Source organism: Hydra vulgaris, chromosome 12 (genome assembly GCF_038396675.1).
Source record: "Hydra vulgaris chromosome 12, alternate assembly HydraT2T_AEP".
Classification (NCBI taxonomy): Eukaryota; Metazoa; Cnidaria; class Hydrozoa; order Anthoathecata; family Hydridae; genus Hydra; species Hydra vulgaris.
Window position 1 is genome coordinate 6,187,024 of NC_088931.1, and position 19,599 is coordinate 6,206,622.

The 19,599-nt window shown below is 27.5% G+C and overlaps 1 protein-coding gene across 2 annotated transcripts in view; it reads right to left on the reverse strand.

Annotated features, from left to right (window-relative positions):
- Positions 1–17,834: 17,834 nt before the first annotated feature.
- LOC105846310 (migration and invasion-inhibitory protein) overlaps positions 17,835–19,599 on the reverse strand; it is a 32,299-nt gene continuing 30,534 nt past the window's right edge. The window contains exon 7 of one of the 2 annotated variants that reach the window (XM_065811346.1): positions 17,835–18,125. In XM_065811346.1, coding sequence (XP_065667418.1) covers positions 18,102–18,125 — 24 coding nt within the window. In that variant the 3' untranslated portion in view covers positions 17,835–18,101. The remainder of the gene's footprint in view (positions 18,126–19,599) is intronic. The other variant, XM_065811345.1, reaches the window with a different exon arrangement.

The following is a 19,599-nucleotide window of genomic DNA, read 5'->3' on the forward strand; positions in this document are numbered from 1 at the left end:
AACCGCTCTAAAAACCGTAGAACAAAAAGAAAAGTAAAAAGAATGTTTAAAAAAAAAGGAGACCTTTTTTACAATAAGCCAAATGACCACACTTTTATTTTTGAAAAATAACCTATTTTTGTATTTAGAGAATGAGAAAGGCAAAAGTTGTGGGCCTAAACACCTGCAGAGTCACTGATACTAGAGCCAAGCCATTCATTGTGAAGAGCATTAAAGTCGCCAACAACAACGATATTGGCTGAAGGATAAAGAGAAAGGGCTTGGTCAATTTGATCAGAAATAACATCAAATAGAGTCTTGAGATGAAGGAGAGTAATATAAAGCAAAGAGAAAAGCGATAAAGTGAAGTGGTGCTAAACAAAAGCACATAAAAGAATAGTCTGTGGATTCAAACATAGTTTCCCAACAAATGGGTGACTTCTTATGAATGTAAATACCCAGGCATGCATGTGACTATTGGAGTTTTTATAAACTAAAGGAAAATAACCATCAACACAAAGATCACAAGATAAAATAGCTTAACTCAAGTTAGTCTCGCAAAGAGCAAGTAGGTCTGGTGAACTTTGCAAGAGATAAGACTTAACAGAAGAAATGACTTACATCGAAGACCATGAATATTAGTGAATGATAGGTTTAGAGAACTTGGTGATGACGATGGTTTTTTGTGTTTTACAGTTTTTGGTACATTAATCATTTTTAAATTAGTTAAAGAACTTGACTCAAAGCAAAGATAGTACTTCGTACACTGTTAAATAGCCCAAGCAAATGCCTCATTACTAATAAAAAAACCGTAAGCCGTAACAAAGGGCTCCAAATGTGGTCTTGACAATGCACGCTAAAAGTAAAAACAGAGACACCATCCATGCGCAACATGGCACTGTTAATACTTTGATTTTTTTTAGCTGTTGATGGAATCTGCCTCTCTAATAGCTACTAGAGAGTTGAGTCTACTACAGAAAGGGCTTAGTCGATTCGATCAGAAAATAAAATCAAAAAAAGTACACTTTTAAGATGGAGATTGAGGAGAGCGATGTAGAATGAAGAGAAAGGTGGTTGTGTAAAGTGGTGCTAAACGAAAACACATAAAAAATAGTCTGCGAATTCAAACTAAGTTTCCCGACAAATGGGTAAATTCTTACAAATGTAAAGAGTTGCCCACACTTTAAAAAAACTCTGTAGTATTAATCAGACATATATATATTTATATATATATATATATACATATATATATATATATATATATATATATATATATATATATATATATATAAAATTAGAAAAAAACACTTGTCTAACTTTTTTCTTCAACTTTAAGTTTCACCATTGCTGGATCATCAGGAAGAGTTACTAAATCTCAAAAAAAATTAAATTTATAGAAAAAAATATTTTAGAGGAGGTTATAAATTATTATATCTAAAAAAAAAATAGTTTTTTTTTTATTACTATATCTTTTTGGTTAACGGGAAGTTACATGTTACCTCTAAACGCGTTTATGAAGATGCCCTTAAAAAAAGTGGCTTTCAAAATTTCAAGCTAAAATTTGAAAAGGAAGTTGCAAAAAAGCGTAATAGAAATAAAAACATAATTTGGTTCAATCCCCCCCCCTCCCCGTACAGTAAAAATGTTTCAATAAATATAGGTAAAATTTTTCTAAAATTAGTAGACAAACATTTTCCTCCCTTTAATAAATTACATAAGATTTTTAACAGAAATACCATTAAAGTAAGTTATAGATGTACAAAAAATATTTTTTGCATTATTTCCTCACAAAATAATCCTGATAAATAATATATTGGCTTAACCGAGAAAAAACATTATGCCAACCACAAGCAATCGTTTAAACACAAAAAATATTCAAAAGAGACTATGCTGTCAAAATATATTTGGGATTTAAAATAAAAAAATAAAAAAACTTTAATTTACAATGGTCTATTCTAAAATCTGCCCCTGCCTATAATAACATTTCCAAAAAATGTATGCTATGTTTGCAAGAAAAATTTGAAACAATTACTCATTTAAATCAGGAAAATTAATTATATAAAAAATCACGAAAATAAATACCTCTTAAATTATTATAAAAATAAATGATCAAATTAAATTATCCCCATTCCAAAGAAATTTATTTAATAATTACTTTCTGTAACTTCCCGTTAACCAAAAAATGTAGTAGTTAAAAAAAAAATTTTTTTTTTTTTTTAGTTATAATAATTTATAACTTCCTGTAAAATATTTTTTTCTATATATTGAATTTTTTTTGAGATTTAGTAACTCTTCCTGATGATCCAGCAATGGTGAAACTTAAAGTTGAAGAAAAAAGTTAGGCAAGTGTTTTTTACTAATTTATTATTGCTCTGTTCTTTAAGAACATTGAGTACTCTATTTGTAAAATACACTAACATAATTTACATATATATATATAAATGATCTTTACGTCGCTAAGACGTACTTGATGGCAACCAAAGAAAAAACAGATTATCAGATAATCACCGGTATCAAAAAATAGATAAGAGGAATTTATTCTTGTGTCTACATTTTGAAATCAATAAAACAAAACGAGTTGATTTCAAAATGTAGGCACAAGAATAAGTACCATAGAAAAAGTTGTTTTTTCTTCGTTAATTTATATATATATATATATATATATATATATATATATATATATATATATATATATATATATATATATATATATATATATATATATATATATATATATATATGTAAATTATGTTAGTGTATTTTACAAATAGAGTGCTCAATGTTCTTAAAGAACAGAGCAATAATAAATTAGTAAAAAACACTTATCTAACTTTTATCATATATATATATATATATATATATATATATATATATATATATATATATATATATATATATATATATATATATATATATATATATATATATATACGTAAGTGTATATATATGAATAAAGTGTATATACGTAAGTGTATATATATGAATAAAGAAAATATCTTTATATTATCATGTATAATATTGTATACTTGAAAGAGTGCTCAATAGATAAACTAGAGCTATATAATATATATGTTACTGTTACCCGCAGTACCAGGAATTAGCTAAATGCTAATGTTTATAATATAATTTAATATTGCAACTCTGAGTTTCATGTGTTATCACAATCATCAGGCAAGTAGTAAAAGTTTAATTTTGCTACGATTTGTTTAGTGGACGATACGGTTTATATTTGTATTTTAGATCGTTACGGGACGGAAATTGATTAGTAGTTAGGTTAATAATATTATTAATTTGTTTTTAGTTGGCTAATAATTGTGAAATAGTTATATGTTTAATGTTGTTTAAAATATTTTTTATGTGTTAATGTGTATTATTTGTGTATTAAAAAATAATAAAATAAAAATAAGAAAATAAGAATTAAAATTGATATAAAAATATACATAATATTATGAAATATATTACAAAAGCTGTGTATGTGAGTAATTTATTAGTTAGCCTAGATATATATGGAGCAGATTAGTATAGTTGTTTTTATTTATAGTTGTTAGTCAGGTTTGTAGCGAGCTTTGTAATTTTTTAACACATTTTTTTAACACATGAAACTCAGAGTCGCAATATTAAATTACATTATAAACATTAGCATTTAGCTAATTCCTGGTACTGCGGGTAACAGTAACATATATATTATATATATATATATATATATATATATATATATATATATATATATATATATATATATATATATATATATATATATATATATATATATATATAATAACTTTTATTATATAGTATAATTTGTCATAATAAAGTATTATTTGTTATCACAAATATTATATTGTATATAAAATTAAATATATATAATAACTACTATAATATAATATAATTTGTTTATTTTTATTAAAACTATTATTACTTGATGCGTATTATATTATAATTTTTAATCATTTAAAATAGAAGTAGTTTCTTAATAGTCGAATTACATTTTATAAATTCTATTCATTTACTTTTGACTTTCGCGTTAACTCTGTAAAATGAATTAAGTAACTATATATTTGCTGAATTTTTTCCATTAATTTGAATGGAAAAGATGAAATACGGAGACCGTAAATTTTACGGAGCAAGTTCTGTATCTTTTTTTCGGACTTTTTCAGTTGATTTTTACGGAAAATAGAAGCTTCGGAAAACGTTAGTTTATACAGAGAAAGTGCTGTCACTTTGCTGCCGGACATTCTCCGTTAAATCTAGGGCGAATTTTGGAACAGTGCAGGCCAAGAATATGACTATTGAATTCTTTAAGAATTAAAGGAAGATAACCAGCAACACTAACACCACAAGATGAGACAGCCGAACTCAAATTACTTTCACAAATTGCATGTAGTTCTGGTTAACTTTGCAAGAGATAAGACTCAACCAAACAAAAGTTACTTCGAAGGCCACGAGTATTAGTGAATGATAGGTTTAGAGAACTTCGTGATGACGATGGTTTTTTATGTTTTATAGTTTTTGGTACCTTAGTTATTTTTAAATTTGTTAAAGAACTTGACTCAAACCATAGACCGTACTCAGTACACTGTTTAATAGCCCAAGCGATTGCCTCTTTATTATTAATAAACCCTTAGCCGTAAAAAAGGGTTCCAAATGTGGTCTTGACAACGCGCGCTAAAAGTACGAACAGGGACACCATCCATACGCAACATGACCCTATTAGTACTCTGATATGTTACAGTTGTTGATGGAATCAGCCTCTCTGAAAGCTACGACAGTATAAGGGAAACTTAACTTCAAGCCGGTCTTAGAACCATAAAACTGTGTTTAATGCTGTACTCTTATTAGGAGATGAGATAGAATGAGTTGCCTAGTCATAAAAATAGAGACAAATCCAAAACTTTTAGATTATATACTATTTTCACACGCATTCAATGGATTAGACATAATAGCAGCAATCTATAAATTTGAGAAAACTAAAACTTTTACAAAGTTAAAAATTTAAATGAAATCTTTTGCAATCTAAAAAACATTTTCACTGAAAGTATTGGCTCAACAGGAACTCATTTTCTTGAGCTGATTGATTCACCTAGTCTCAATCTACAGCTGGTCAGGAAACATAAACTTGATAAAATGGTGACATCTGATTGTGGATCAGATGATCAAATACAATTTGATCTGCTACTTTTTTTTGCTCGAATCAAAAAACGTGACAAGGTATGCCACTATAAAGTTAATAAACTCATCTTTTTAACGATACATAATTTCTATAAGTCTCTATAAATATTTTTAGTACGTTATGCATAAATTCTACAATATTAGAACACTATACCAAACTAATCTATTTTATGATAAACTAATTTATTTTATGATAATCTAACTGACTAACTTACTATTTAATGCAGTTAGATTATCATAAAATAGTAATTCTCTTCATTGTTATCAGTTTTGACAGCTGGCTTCAAAGTTTTCTTATTCATCGATATTAAACTGTGTATGCCTATGCGTTTGGTTGCAAATGCACATCTACAACTTTATAGTATGGTTCCTTCTCATCGGAGCTGATTAGTTTTCCTTTTCCACAAAAATTTACCGCTAGTTGAGTTTTGCTTTTAGGCAAAATACAAACTTAAAGAGTACGTTGTCGTTTTCATATTTCTAGTTGCTTTAACCAAATTCTATAATCTCTGCAATCAGTTTTTTGAATGTTTATATAGTAGGTTTTCTTTTGATCCACTATGAACGGTATGGGTACTGGAACAACGTTGAATCAACGGCTAGGTGCAAGTTTTCCCCATTTCAATTTGTATGATAAATTTTTGTTACCTGATTTTTTACCGCCTTTGCGAAGTTGGATATGAAACTTTATCAATTCCATTTTCTTCATTTTTGCACCAAAAAACTTCAGCTTTATGAAAATGTGTTTATATCTAGTACTAAGTCTGTTCTTTTTTATTACCCTTTAATGTTCAATAACAGCGGCATCAAATATAAAGCGACGATTGTTTGTTCATGTAGTGATGAAAGATTTCTCAATATCATGTGTAAACGCTACGTCGTCATCAATTTGTGATTCATCACATTTTGTGATTACTATTTATTTAAAATGATTGGTATACGATCGAAATGATTGGTATAACACAGCGTCCCATCTTTTTTATTTTTCACATTATTGATTTTTTTCCCAACGGGCATTTGTTTTTAAAAGCTACATTCTAAACATATTTTAAACGTCTTCTAAGCATTTAGCATAAACGTCATCTAAACATCTTTTAAACGTCTTCTAAACGTCTTATTTGTTAGTTTAGACCGTTTAGAAAACGTTTAACTAACATTTAAAAGATGTTCAGAACGTAACTTTTGAAAACAAATATCCGTTGAGTCAGATTTGCATACTTGTGCTAAGTTTAAAAATGTATGTCATTCACACAATTGCATTTGGAGCAGTTAGTATTACTTTTTGAATCGGTACAAATCAACGTAGATTTCTGGCACCAAGCGTCGTATATTTTAGGAAATAATTTATTTCATCCACTCATTACATCCAAATATATACAAGCTTACTTTCTTCGTTTTTAAAAAATTGATTCAGTTTAAACAAGTTAATAAATATCTTGCTCAATTTTCATAATAAAACTAATAAGAAGCAAAAAGTACTTGATAAAAAAAGAGGGATCAATCGCACCCGACATCTCTCTCTTCCCGGTACGTGTATGCAAAGTAGATATTTGGGTATGGATATTTAAATTTTTTTATATGTATTTTCACGATATATTTCTAACATATGTGTTTCAATCCCAATAGAATGGAATTCCACTCGATTGCGCGTGCAAATTAAATACTTATTTAAACTGCTGTCATACGTTGTTTGTTAGTGCTTTTTAATTTTGTGCTGTTGCATTCTCTTGTATTAAAACTTCTATAACTCGAAAGATCACTTAAATCAAACAAATTCTTCGCTACCTTAAGGGTTTTATATTGAGGAATAAACTACCATAATTAGAAAACTCTAATAATTTAAACATATTTTGAAACAACTTTAGAATTCAAATTACACGAGTTCCTCTATATTTTGATATGATAAGTAGGTAAAGTTTAGGAATTATTCCTTGAACTCTTAATTAAATAAGTTTCTTATTAAAAAGTAACGCAGTAGTTAAAGTTTTTTATGAATTTGTGACTTCTACTACTAGTTTCTTATAAACAAGTTTCTTATAATAATAATAATAATAATAAAAAAAGACGTGTATATTCTAAATGCACTTGTGCATCATTTGTTTTAAAGTTTTGTTTAAATTTAATCATTATAGAATTACGATTTTAAATTCAATCAATTGTGTTATATATATATATATATATATATATATATATATATATATATATATATATATATATATATATATATATATATATATATATATATATTAATATTACTATTATTCTTTATTGTAAATAAAAAAAAGTTAAAAATAAAATACCGAATAAAGTAATCGAATGAAAGATAAGAGAAAATTTTTTTTATAAATTTTTACAAAGTTCTTTTGGCGGGTTTAAGTGCGACTATATATAGGAATCAATCAAAAACGTCAATTTTTTATAGCGACCCACTATAAAACTGCTAATTTTTTAATAGGTTGTTACTATTCATATTAGAAGATTAATTCCGATATTTTTTTACGAGATATTTATTGGTTCTCTTGATATTTTATATATATATTTTTATGGACCGCTCTCTTTATCAGCAGACGTGTTTTTGCATTGCAGATTTTTGTATTTGTTTTATCGCAAATATTTGGAAATATCTTGTTTTTGGCAACAACAAAACTATTCTAACAAAATATCAAAAGGTATCTTTGTATAACAGCTACCTTTTGATGTTTGTTTATGGTTATAGTCAAGATATTAGAGTAGACTAACTAGACCCACTAGGATAACAATAAGCACAGTAACTCTAATAGATAATATTATAACTAATAGATAATATTATAACTAATAGTTATAATATTAAAACTTAACAAAACAAACCCAGAAAGAAACATTAATACCAAAAAAGTAATAAGAAAACGCATTTATAATGAGACTAACCTTTTTTAACCTTATTTAAAGACCAACTACCATTACTGCATTGGAAAAACATAAATTTTGATGATAAAAACAATTTTTCTGTTTATGAAGTTAATTTTCCAGTCATTGAAAAAACATTAACAACTTAGAATATCAATCCATCCATTGTCAAGGTAATTTTGCATGGAACAATAAAAACACTTTAAAAGTAGAGATTTTATTTATTACTAAAGGATTACTAAAGGTTTAAAAAAATCATCTAGAATAAAACAAAAGTTATATATAAATTTTTGAAAAACAAAAACAACTATAAACAAAAAAATTCATAAGAAATTCAAAAACCTATATAAAAAAATTTGCAAAAACCTGAAAAAAAAATTATTTCTCCCAGTTATTCAATACATTTAAAACGACACAAAGCGCACGTGGCAAATAATGAAAGAAAATATTGGAAAAAAAAAATCGTGCTCCGGTTTTCTCCCACAAATGGTCAGAATCAATAACAAAAGTTTATATGAACTAAGAACTATAGTTCAAGAACTAAACAAATTGTTCACTGATATAGGACCAACATTGTCCGAAAAAATCCCTAAGACCAAATCTTTGTTTAATGATTATCTAGAACCCGTAGATAATTGCATTCGTTCAGATGAGTTGTCTTCCGAATTAATGTTTGATGAGTTTGAAAGAGCCTTCAAATCTGTTAAAAATATAAAGCAATTGGAAAAGATCAAATAAATGGAAACGTGATTATAGTTTCCATTTATTTGATCTTTTCCAATTTCCAATTCATGAACTTAGAGTTATTTTTTTTTAAATCTTTACAGCTTCCGGCCATCAAGGAGTATTCCCAGAACAATTAAAAATTGTAAAAAATATTTCGATTTTTAAAGAAGCGGACAAATCTGAAATTAGTAACTATCTCTGTTCTCTCCACATTTTCGAAAATTCTAGAAAAAATTATGTGCAACAATATACTAATACTTTTATAATAATAATCTGCTTTACATCGATTAATTTGGTTTCAAGAAAGATAACTCAACTGAACATGTAATTATCCAATTTGTACGTGAAATCTCAAAATCATTCGAAAAATCACAATATACACTTGAAATTTTTATTGACTTATCAAAAGCTTTTGATACGGTCGATCACCATAGTTTAATTTATAAACTCAAATACTACGGAATAAAAGATAAAGTTTTAAAATGGTTCAAAAGTTATCTATCTAACTGAAAACAATTTAACAATGATTATCAAACCGATATTTTTTTGATATAACCTGCGGATTCCCACAAGGTTTAATTCTTAGACCTTCTCTTTTTTTAATTTATTGAAATGGTTTGAATAAAGCTTCAAAACTAACGAGCATTATGTATGAAGATAATACAAACTTATTCCTTTCTAACTATGATATCGCTGAACTTTGAACAAAACAATGAAAAAAGAACTCTGACATGTATCTAATTAGTTGAAGTGTAATAAGTTGACCTTGAATATTAATAAAACAAAATGAGTTTAATTCAATTCGATTACAAAAAAGCGATTGCTCTCATCAAAGTTACCTCAAATCGTTAAAGATCAAAATGGAAATAAAAAGATAGAGGGGTGGCACCAGTATTTTTTGCTCTTCGAGAAATCTAACTTCCAGACAGCAAGCTCTAAACATTTATATATTTATACTTATGTCAAATAAGAATGCTTTGCAAAAATTGCGATGATTGGAGCCTGGGAACAAAAAAGCAACACAATTTTAGCGCCCTACTCTGCCCCTAACGTGAGAGCAACAAGTTGATGAAATATTTTTTTAACTATTTTCAACTATTTTCAATAACTAAATAAGGTATGTGTTCAAAAAACACATACCTTATTTAGTTATTATAACAATTACCGAATCACCTGCTTTAAAATTACAGTCCAACAAGAAAAAACTGAAGGAGATAAATTAAGACAAGATTTTTCGAGACTTTTAAAAATAGCTAAGTCTATAAAAAGTAATCTAGATAAAGAACAACGTAAAACCCTTTATGAGATCAAGAAAGACAATAGTATAAAGATATATCCGTTCGAAAAAGGATCTGGATTAGTGCGAATTAATTCTTATTGAGCTTTAGCCAAAATACAAGAATATTTAGGAGGCAAAACAAAAAAACTCAACTATGATCCAACTCCACAAGTCATTCGAAAAGTTCAAAACACACTTAAAAAACTAAATGAAGCAGGTCAGTTTTCAGTAAAAGAATATAAAGATCTTTACGGCTACATAAAAAATTCAAAAATTCTTAACTGATATTTTATTTGATATAAGGCGTGTTTATTTTTTATATGAACACGACAACTCTACTGAAGATGCGAAAAGCTTTTTAGTATTACTCAGTAACCAACATAAAAAAATTCAGTACACCATTGAAATTGAAAATTAAAATAACATACTATGCTTTCTTGACATAACTATTATAAACAATTAAACGGGTACGCACCAAATCAACATTTTTTACAAACCAAAAATATTTTTACAAAATTTTACAAAAAAATTTTTTTTTACAAACTTTTTTACAAACCAAAATATTTATTATATATACTTACCACAAAAAATAAACCTCCTCCTCTTATAAATTCTTACCCAGATGTGTACAAACTTGAATGCTTCTGCAAAAAATGTTGTATTGGTGAAACAAAATTAAAAATCTCATCTTGTATTTACCAACATTGGAAAAATACATTCGAAGGAAAATGGGATTATTCAGCAGAAGCGGAACGTTAAAAAAATTGTCAAGGTAATTTTGCATGGAACAATAAAAACACTTTAAAAGTAGAGGTTAATCATTTTAACAAAAAAGTGATGGAAGCTATCCTTAAATATAATTAAAACCAAATACACTCTTTTTCATAGACTCCACGAAAAAAAAGTTATTCCATTAAAACTTCCCCATCTTTGCATTGATAATTCTAAAAAGAGAGCACTCGTGCGCGTTCTTAGGAGTATTTCTAGACGAAAATCTTTCATGGCGTGATCACATAAGTGTAATAGAAAACAAAATATCAAAAATATTGGCTTATTATATAAAGCTAAAAGATTTTTAGACCAAAACTGTTTAAAAAACATATACTTTACTTTTATTCACAGCTACCTTATTTATGGGAACATTGCTTGGTGCAGCACAACGCAACCAAGATAAAAAAACTACTCAGTAGACAAAAACATGCTATACGAATTATTTCAAACGTAAACTGTTTAACTTCTTCAAAAGGTTTATTTAATAAATTAAATATACTCAATGTTTATCAACTAAACATTTATCAGATACTTAATTTTATGTATAAAATTGATAATAAAATGACACCTCTAATATTTAATACCTTTTTTAACAAAATGAATCATGATTACTCTACTAGATTTTCAAATCAAAACTACATTCAACCCAAAACCTATTATACGGCCACCAAATTCTCTATTGCAAATAGAGGACCCAAGTTATGGAATTTTAAATTTAATAACGACATCAAAACTTCTTTTCACAAATTTAAAATGAAACTTAAGCAAAAACTTCTTACTAATGACAATGAAGATTTTTCTAAAATTTTTTTTTTTTTAACTTTACTTAGTGAACGGAAACTTTCGGCTTCGGCCGAAACCGAAACCGAAACTTCTGCTTCAACAATTTTTTTACTTTTCCTGTTTCGGCCGAAATTTCGGTTCCGAAATGAACCGAAACTTTTATAAGATTTTTTTTAAGTTTTAATATAAGTGGGGTCATGACGGTTTCCTAATTGTAATCGTTTGTTAGTAAATCAATTTTTAATTATAACAATTGTAAAAATTTTAATTGAAACCACGTTACATAATAGTTTTAAGTTACTATTCTCAAATCATTCTTAAAATGAATTAACATTTAAGTAAAGCAACCCAAAGCAATAGTTTCATCAAAAGTTTCTCAGTGCTAAATTTTACAACGGAAAATAATCGATAAAAAACTGGTTTATGGAATCATTTTACCGTGATAGTTAGTGATTTCAAATACGGAACTTGCAATTTGAAAATATCTCATGGATCGTACAGTCAAAAACTTCAATCACTTAGCGGACTTTCATCACATTTAAGAAGTGGTTTACTCTAAAAAATCTCTTAACTGAAAAAGCAATACAACTACCGGCAGTCCTATAAATCTCAAAAATTGATTCACACTTTAAAGAAGGTCTGAAGTTTCTTGTGCGACCGTGGCGCAGTGGTTAGAGCGCTTGACTTGGAAGCAGGAGATCCAGGCTCAAAACGAGCTTAGGATACATTTTTGCGTCACGGTAATGAAGGAGGCGTAAACTTCCTGATTAAATGCACTTCCGCGGTGCTCTGTTATAAGACCTATAGGTCTTCTATATTTCTGTATTTCGTCGAGAAAATACTTCAATTATTACCTTTAATTATTGAAATGTCTTGACATATTATAGTTTTTATCAAACTATGTTACATGATAACTGAACCGAAATTTCGGTACTTTCGGTTTCGGCTCAAATTTCGGTTTCGGTCGATCACTAACTTTACTTTTATCTTAATTATTACTTTCTGGTTTTTATTTTCTTTATTTATCTTTTTAATTTCCGTATGCGAACAAGCCACCTGGTTTGCTTTTTTCTGTTCTTGATATTATTAACTTAAACAGTGTAAAAAATAACTCTCAATCCTATTAATAATTATTGATTAACAATCAATAAATTTTTTCGATGAATAGTTCTTTTTACAAATTTATTTCAAATCAGCTCTTATATATAATTTTGTTTTGTTTTGTTTTTCGTACACCTTGAGGTTTTTATTGTCTTTTATTAAATTGTGTCATACTTTTTTGCCTTTTTTTTGTTTTTATGTTTTTTTGGCTTTTGTTAATTAAATAAAAATATATTTCAATTAATTTTTAACGGTATAATAAAATATTTATCTTATAAAACTACTGCTTTATAATGTAAAAATACGATGTAAACTACGGGGCTTAGTGATAAGTCTATTTTTGTCTTCTTTTTGCCCCGGCCATGTAATTATTTATTTATACATTTTGGTATTGTAGCATTTTTTAAACGGCGAAATATATACATTACATATATATATATATATATATATATATATATATATATATATATATATATATATATATATATATATATATAGATCTATAGTTTGTTGGCTTTGGGAAGAGCGGAAGGAAAAAAGTGATTCTTACGCCAACATATACGTCACTTTTAATTACTTTTAACTTTCGTCCAACATTTCCGTGTTGGACGAAAGTAAAAACCATTAATTTAATTACAAATTAATCGTTTTTTAAAAAAACCACAAAAACGCAAATTTAATTGACCAGAATGTTTTAAAAACATTGTGAATGTTTTTAACAATATAAACAATGTTTTTTTTTTATTTTTTTTAATAAAATGTTTTTATTTTTATTTTTTTTAATAAAATGTTTTTATTTTTATTTTTTTTACTGTAAATCATGCGCGGAGTGTTGCTACATCGACTATCTTATAGCCTGACTCGCAAGGGAGTGCTGCTACATCGACTGACAAATAGCCTGACTCGCAAGGGAGTGCTGCTACATCGACTGACAAATAGCCTGACTCGCAAGGGAGTGCTGCTATATCGACTGACAAATAGCCTGACCCGCAAGGGAGTGCTGCTACATCGACTAAGGGTTTGGTTGGGGCAGGCAGTCTATCATTATTAAAAAAAAAAAAATTCCGGTCTTGCATTTTAATTTTTACTTTTTGTCAACAAAATATCGAAAAAACTTTCGGACAACATCTAAGGTTTGTATATATATATATATATATATATATATATATAAATATATCTATATATAAATATATATATATATATATATATATATATATATATATCATATTTAATACATAATAATACAGTATAATATATTATACATGCAAAAATATTATTTTATAATTATAATATTTTTACAACTAGAAACGTTAGTGTCGCCGAGTGGAATCCACTTCAGGCTAGTAAACCGAGGATTCCATGTTCGCCTCTATGTATCAAAAAATTTTTTTAGTGCACACAGGTTGTTTTTTTGTTGCTGCACATTTTGTGCACAAACTAAATAAAGTTTTTACCATATAAAGTCAAAGCGCAGAACATGCACTACACAGTTAGCAGGCTATAACTACTCCGTTAACGAAGTATACACATTGATTAATTAAGATTTAATCAATCAATTGATCAATCATTTATTTCACTTTACAAAATAAAATTAATACAAAGCTAGGATCACAAACAGTTATGTAACTAGCAAAAAGGTAAAAAGACGACCTATAAATATTAACCGTAAATTTGAAAAAGTATATAAACTAAGTAGTAAAATAATAATAATAAAATTAACAAATAATAACACAGTAATAATCACTGTAATAATAACAGTAGTAATAACAATAATAATTTTAATTATTATAATAACAGTAGTAATTTATAACAGTAACAATAAAAAAATAATAGTGTCAATTATTGAGATAATAATAATACTTGAACAATAACAATAAGGGCATAGAAGCGGTCGTTTAGGAAAGTGCTATATATATATATATATATATATATATATATATATACATATATATATATATATATACATATATATATATATATATATATATATATATATATATATATATATATATATATATATATATATATATATATATATATATATATATATGTATATACACATATACATATATAAACATATACACATATATACATATACACACATACATACACACACATACATACACATATACACACATACGCATATAAACATACATACATAGTATACATACACACACATATATAAATATATATATATATACATATGTATATATATATATATATACAAACATACACACAATACATACATATACACAATCACACATATACATATATGCAAATAAACACATATAAATAAGTAAACACATTATACGTACACACATACATACACACAATGCACACTCAGGTTCATACAAATATGCCCATATATGGAACAGAAGGGTAAGGAGTAGAAGAAGTGACAACTGAATAGATTTAAAATAAAGGAAAACTAAAAGCTGTTATATTTAAGAAAAATAAACAGAATTAATCGAAGATATGTGATAATGCTGTGATATAATAGTGATAAACTTTATTGAGTGTTCTTATGAAGGATAAATTTTTTGATATTGGCAACGAAAGCATTTCTAGTAATGTTTGGGAGATTTATTTTTATTGAAAGTGGCAGAGAGTTCCAAGAGTGAATTGATTGGTATTTAGTAGATTGAATACCATATTTGCTAGTTTCTTTTTGAAGGTAGAGCTAGATTATAACAAGATATCGATCTAAGTTTGTTATTATGAATATCACTTGTGAATTCAAAATAGTTGTTGAAAGCAATAGGCAAGGTATTATGAATGATATCCCACACAAAAACACAGTTTAACAAGTAGATAAGTTCAACTAACTTCAAAATATTTGATAAACTATACAATAAGTCTGGATTAAAATTGCTTGGCTGGAAATGAGCTATTCGTATAGATTTATTTTGAAATTTTATAAGATTTTTAATTTGAGTAGATATATAATTGGCAGCCATACATTAGGTGGGAATTAAATATAGCATGCCAAATATTTATCAATGTTTCGTAGCTGACAAAATGCCTTATTTGGAAAGCATTCCATTAGCTTGATTTAGTTTGCAAGATATTGCTTTTGGTGGCGTAGTTGATCTTAAAATCAACACGTAGATTCATCAACTGAGGGTTTTACTTTGATCAGATACTCTTTTAATTAAAAGAAAGTCTTTTCAAGATTTAAAACTAAAAAAATTAAATGTTGCGTCACAAAATCGAGACCCCTTCCCCTCGTAACAAATGGTCACAAAATAGTCTACCCCCTCCCCCGTGAAGCGTGACGTAATTTATGGACAACTAACAAGTTTTTTAAAACGCTTTTTGTAAAAATATTTAGTTTTATAGTCTGACGGTGAGACCGTCAATTGGTCTCAAAATAATAATAATAGCATATTTATTTTAGATGTCTTTGAAACAACATGTATGTTTTTAAAAATGTTTATCAAATATGCCTATACTACACAACTATTGTTCCTATCTGATAATTAATAGAAATATGTTTAAGTTTCTCTTTTTTGTAAAACCAGGCGTTTGACCATTACCTTGTCGCAATCAATCCATCAAAACATTAGAATTTCGTTTTTGAGTTGGATTTTGCAGCTAAGCTTTTACCCATAGTTTTTTTTATACTTAACTAGACGAAGATTTATATAAGCAAAAAAAAAAAAAAAATTTATGGGATAATCACGGCTTTGAAAGAAAACGAAGATCAAAAATGACAAGTAAAACCCATTTTTCGCGTATTTTGGATAACGATGTTTACACAACGGAAAAAAATTTTCTTTACCAATTTTATTAACTTTTGGTCTGAACTAGCCAATAAACAATGATCAAGTGAAATACTCATTGTAAAGTATTTAATTTGTTTTTTATTCAAGTTTAAAAATGCCTTCGGCACCATTTGATCAATATTTCAAAAAATTGAGTTAAGTTTTGACTTCCAATATCTAGAGAACCAATTAATATTTTTTGAAAAATTTACGAATCGAGCTTCTAGTATGAATAGCAACAACATATAAAAAAAATTAGCAATTTTGAAGAGGGTCACTATTGAGCTCTGTCTGATTTTAAAGTTGCACTTATTAAGCAAAAATAAAGTTAAAGTAAAAAACAAGAAACCGGTGTAATCTGGCATACCTGTTTAGAGTTATGAAGACTTTAAAAATTTGCCATTTAACCGAGTTTTCTATTAAAAATCAATACCATTTAATTCATTTATTTCAATTTTCACTTATACTAACTTAAACCAACTCGACAGCAGTATTTACATCATTTTCATCAAACACGACAGCAATATAGCACCTTATTCTCATACAAACTCGACATTAACATAAGATCTTGCCCATATATTTATTAAATTATAAGGATTACAAAAAACAACGAAAAAAGAAATAGATGCAAATTTTTCATATTACAATAAAGCTATTTTTTTTAAAAAAGTTTTGCTTTAATGTCTTGTGTGTATATACAACCTCTAATCATTTCGCGTCAACTTGTGCGCATATACAACCTTAGACGATATTTCGATTGATTTTTTTTTTCCCTGTGAGCTTTGGGAAGTCAGGCGAGAAATCTTTGGTTTTTACGCTTTTGGTTTAGGGGAGAGCGGGTAATAGGAAACGCGGGGTAACTCCGAACATGGTCAAAACAGCATTGTAGAGAAAAATAAATTCGACAATTTCTTTTTACCTGCTGAGAAGAGATTCTATGCTCAGTTCCTGACGTGCAGTAGTGTAATGAAGCTGCAAATGTTGTTTACTATGATTTGATTTTAACTTTTTCTGATAATTTTATGCAACTTTTTTCTTGAGTAACACTCTGTTGTAGCTTCTATGGAAATAAAGCCACTCCTTTTTTGTTGTTCTTGTTGCATAATATAATTTCTAGACTTAGTTATTACAATTAGCATTTTATTCGTTATTACTCAACAGTGTTTGTGATTGCCCCCCCCCCCCCATTATATTCGGAATTATCCCACGTACGTAGGGTAAATCCGAACACCAATGGTTTTATTTTTGCTTTTTTAAAAAAATTTAAATGGTTTTTTTTTTTCTTTTTTAAAAAAATTTAAATTTATTTCAAATTAGTTTTTTACAGTTTCGTTATAATAAAAAGGAAGATGTTTTAGAGTAGGAAATAAATTAAATTTCTTTTTGTACAAACATTTTTATTTAAATTTTTACAAAAGCAGTTTAGTACTCCTATAATTAAAAATGTTTAACAAATATTTTTATGCATATTATTTTAACCAGAGTTTTCTCGTCTGACTTCCCAAACTTCGAGCATTCAGATAAGTCAGACTAAATATCGTCTAATACAACCTCTAATAATTTCGCATCAACTTGTTAGCATATACAATTTATAATCTTTATGCGTCAAACTGCTTGCATATACAACCTCTATTCATTTCGCGTCATCTTGTTTTCAACTTGAGTTTCTGAAAAAAAAAAAACACAAAATAAACTAGCAAGAAAAATTATATTAAAACACATTTTTTTAAAACTTTATAAAACCTTATTAACAAAAAACTAACTATTCTCTTTTGCAATACTTTTATATTTGGAGAGTACTAAAAACAAGTTTTTTGATATTGGAATCACGCTATTGACTACTTATGGCATACTTTATATTGCCAATTTTTTTATCTAAAATTTTATTAACATAAAGGTTCCGAAAATGCATTTAAAAGTAATTTTTTCAAATGCGTTAATGGTGTAACTGGCAGTACCTCACTCAACCCAGCAAACATTGTTTTAGTAGATTTGCAGTTGACCTTTATAGGCATTTTCTAGCGGTTCATTGGTTTTGCTTAACGGTTATTTAGTGGACCATTAGTGACAGCCACTATAAATGGCAAGCCGTAGTGACGGATCAAGGAGGGGTAGGTGTATGCATCCTCCCACCCAAAATCTGAAAGTCCTAAAATAACTTAGAAATTAGGAACCTTTTTTTTTTAAGGAGACGTCAATGTGCTACAAAATTCAAAAATATTTTAACACCCCCTCCACCACCAAAAATTCCTGAATCCGTCACTGGGAAGCCGATAATTTTTTGACGTGTTTATAGTGACTAATCATCGGCTAACCACTTTTGGCAGCTGTCATTAATAGTCCACTAAGTAACTGATGAGCAAAACTACAGCGGTCTGCTCAAAATGCCTATATAGGTCCATTGAAATTTTGTCTTAGAATGTTTGCTGGAAATTGAATCAAAGCAGAAAAGATAAAAGTGATATTGCTAAAGCTCTTCTGTATACACGGATGTCTGAAGTATTTTTGAAATCCAAATAAGTAATGTGAAACTCCCCAGCAAACATTCTATAGCAGAATTTCAGTGGACTTATATAGACATTTTGGGCAGTCTACTGTAGTTTTTCTCTTAAGTTACTTAGTAGACCATTAGTGGCAGCCACCAAATATGATTGCCAGTAATTGGTTACTTTTTTTTTTTTTATAGATATATAAGTTTTCTAGACAAAGTGGGCATTCCTCAGGTTCGCTAAAGTTGATACAAAACATGATCAAATATATAAAAAGTGCAACTTTATAATTAATTTTTTCTAATCCACACATTTTAATAATTAGATAATAGATTTGGGCTTAATTTATTTAATACAAGCTGTTTAGTTGCATAAAATATAAATTAATGCTTAGTTGCTTAGAACACGAATTAGTGCTAAGTTGCATAGAACGTAGATTAGTGCTTAAAATGTGAAATAGTTTAAAATGTGAAATAATTAATCAACTATTATATTTTGGAATAAAAAAAAATGACGACATGACACAAATAAAACACACATTAAAACAAAGCATAAACTCTTATTTTGTCTTGACAACATAAATTAAAGACTTTTTAGCAATTTTTTTTAAACTTTATGTTAAAATGTAATAAGATTAAGCTAAAAATAACTC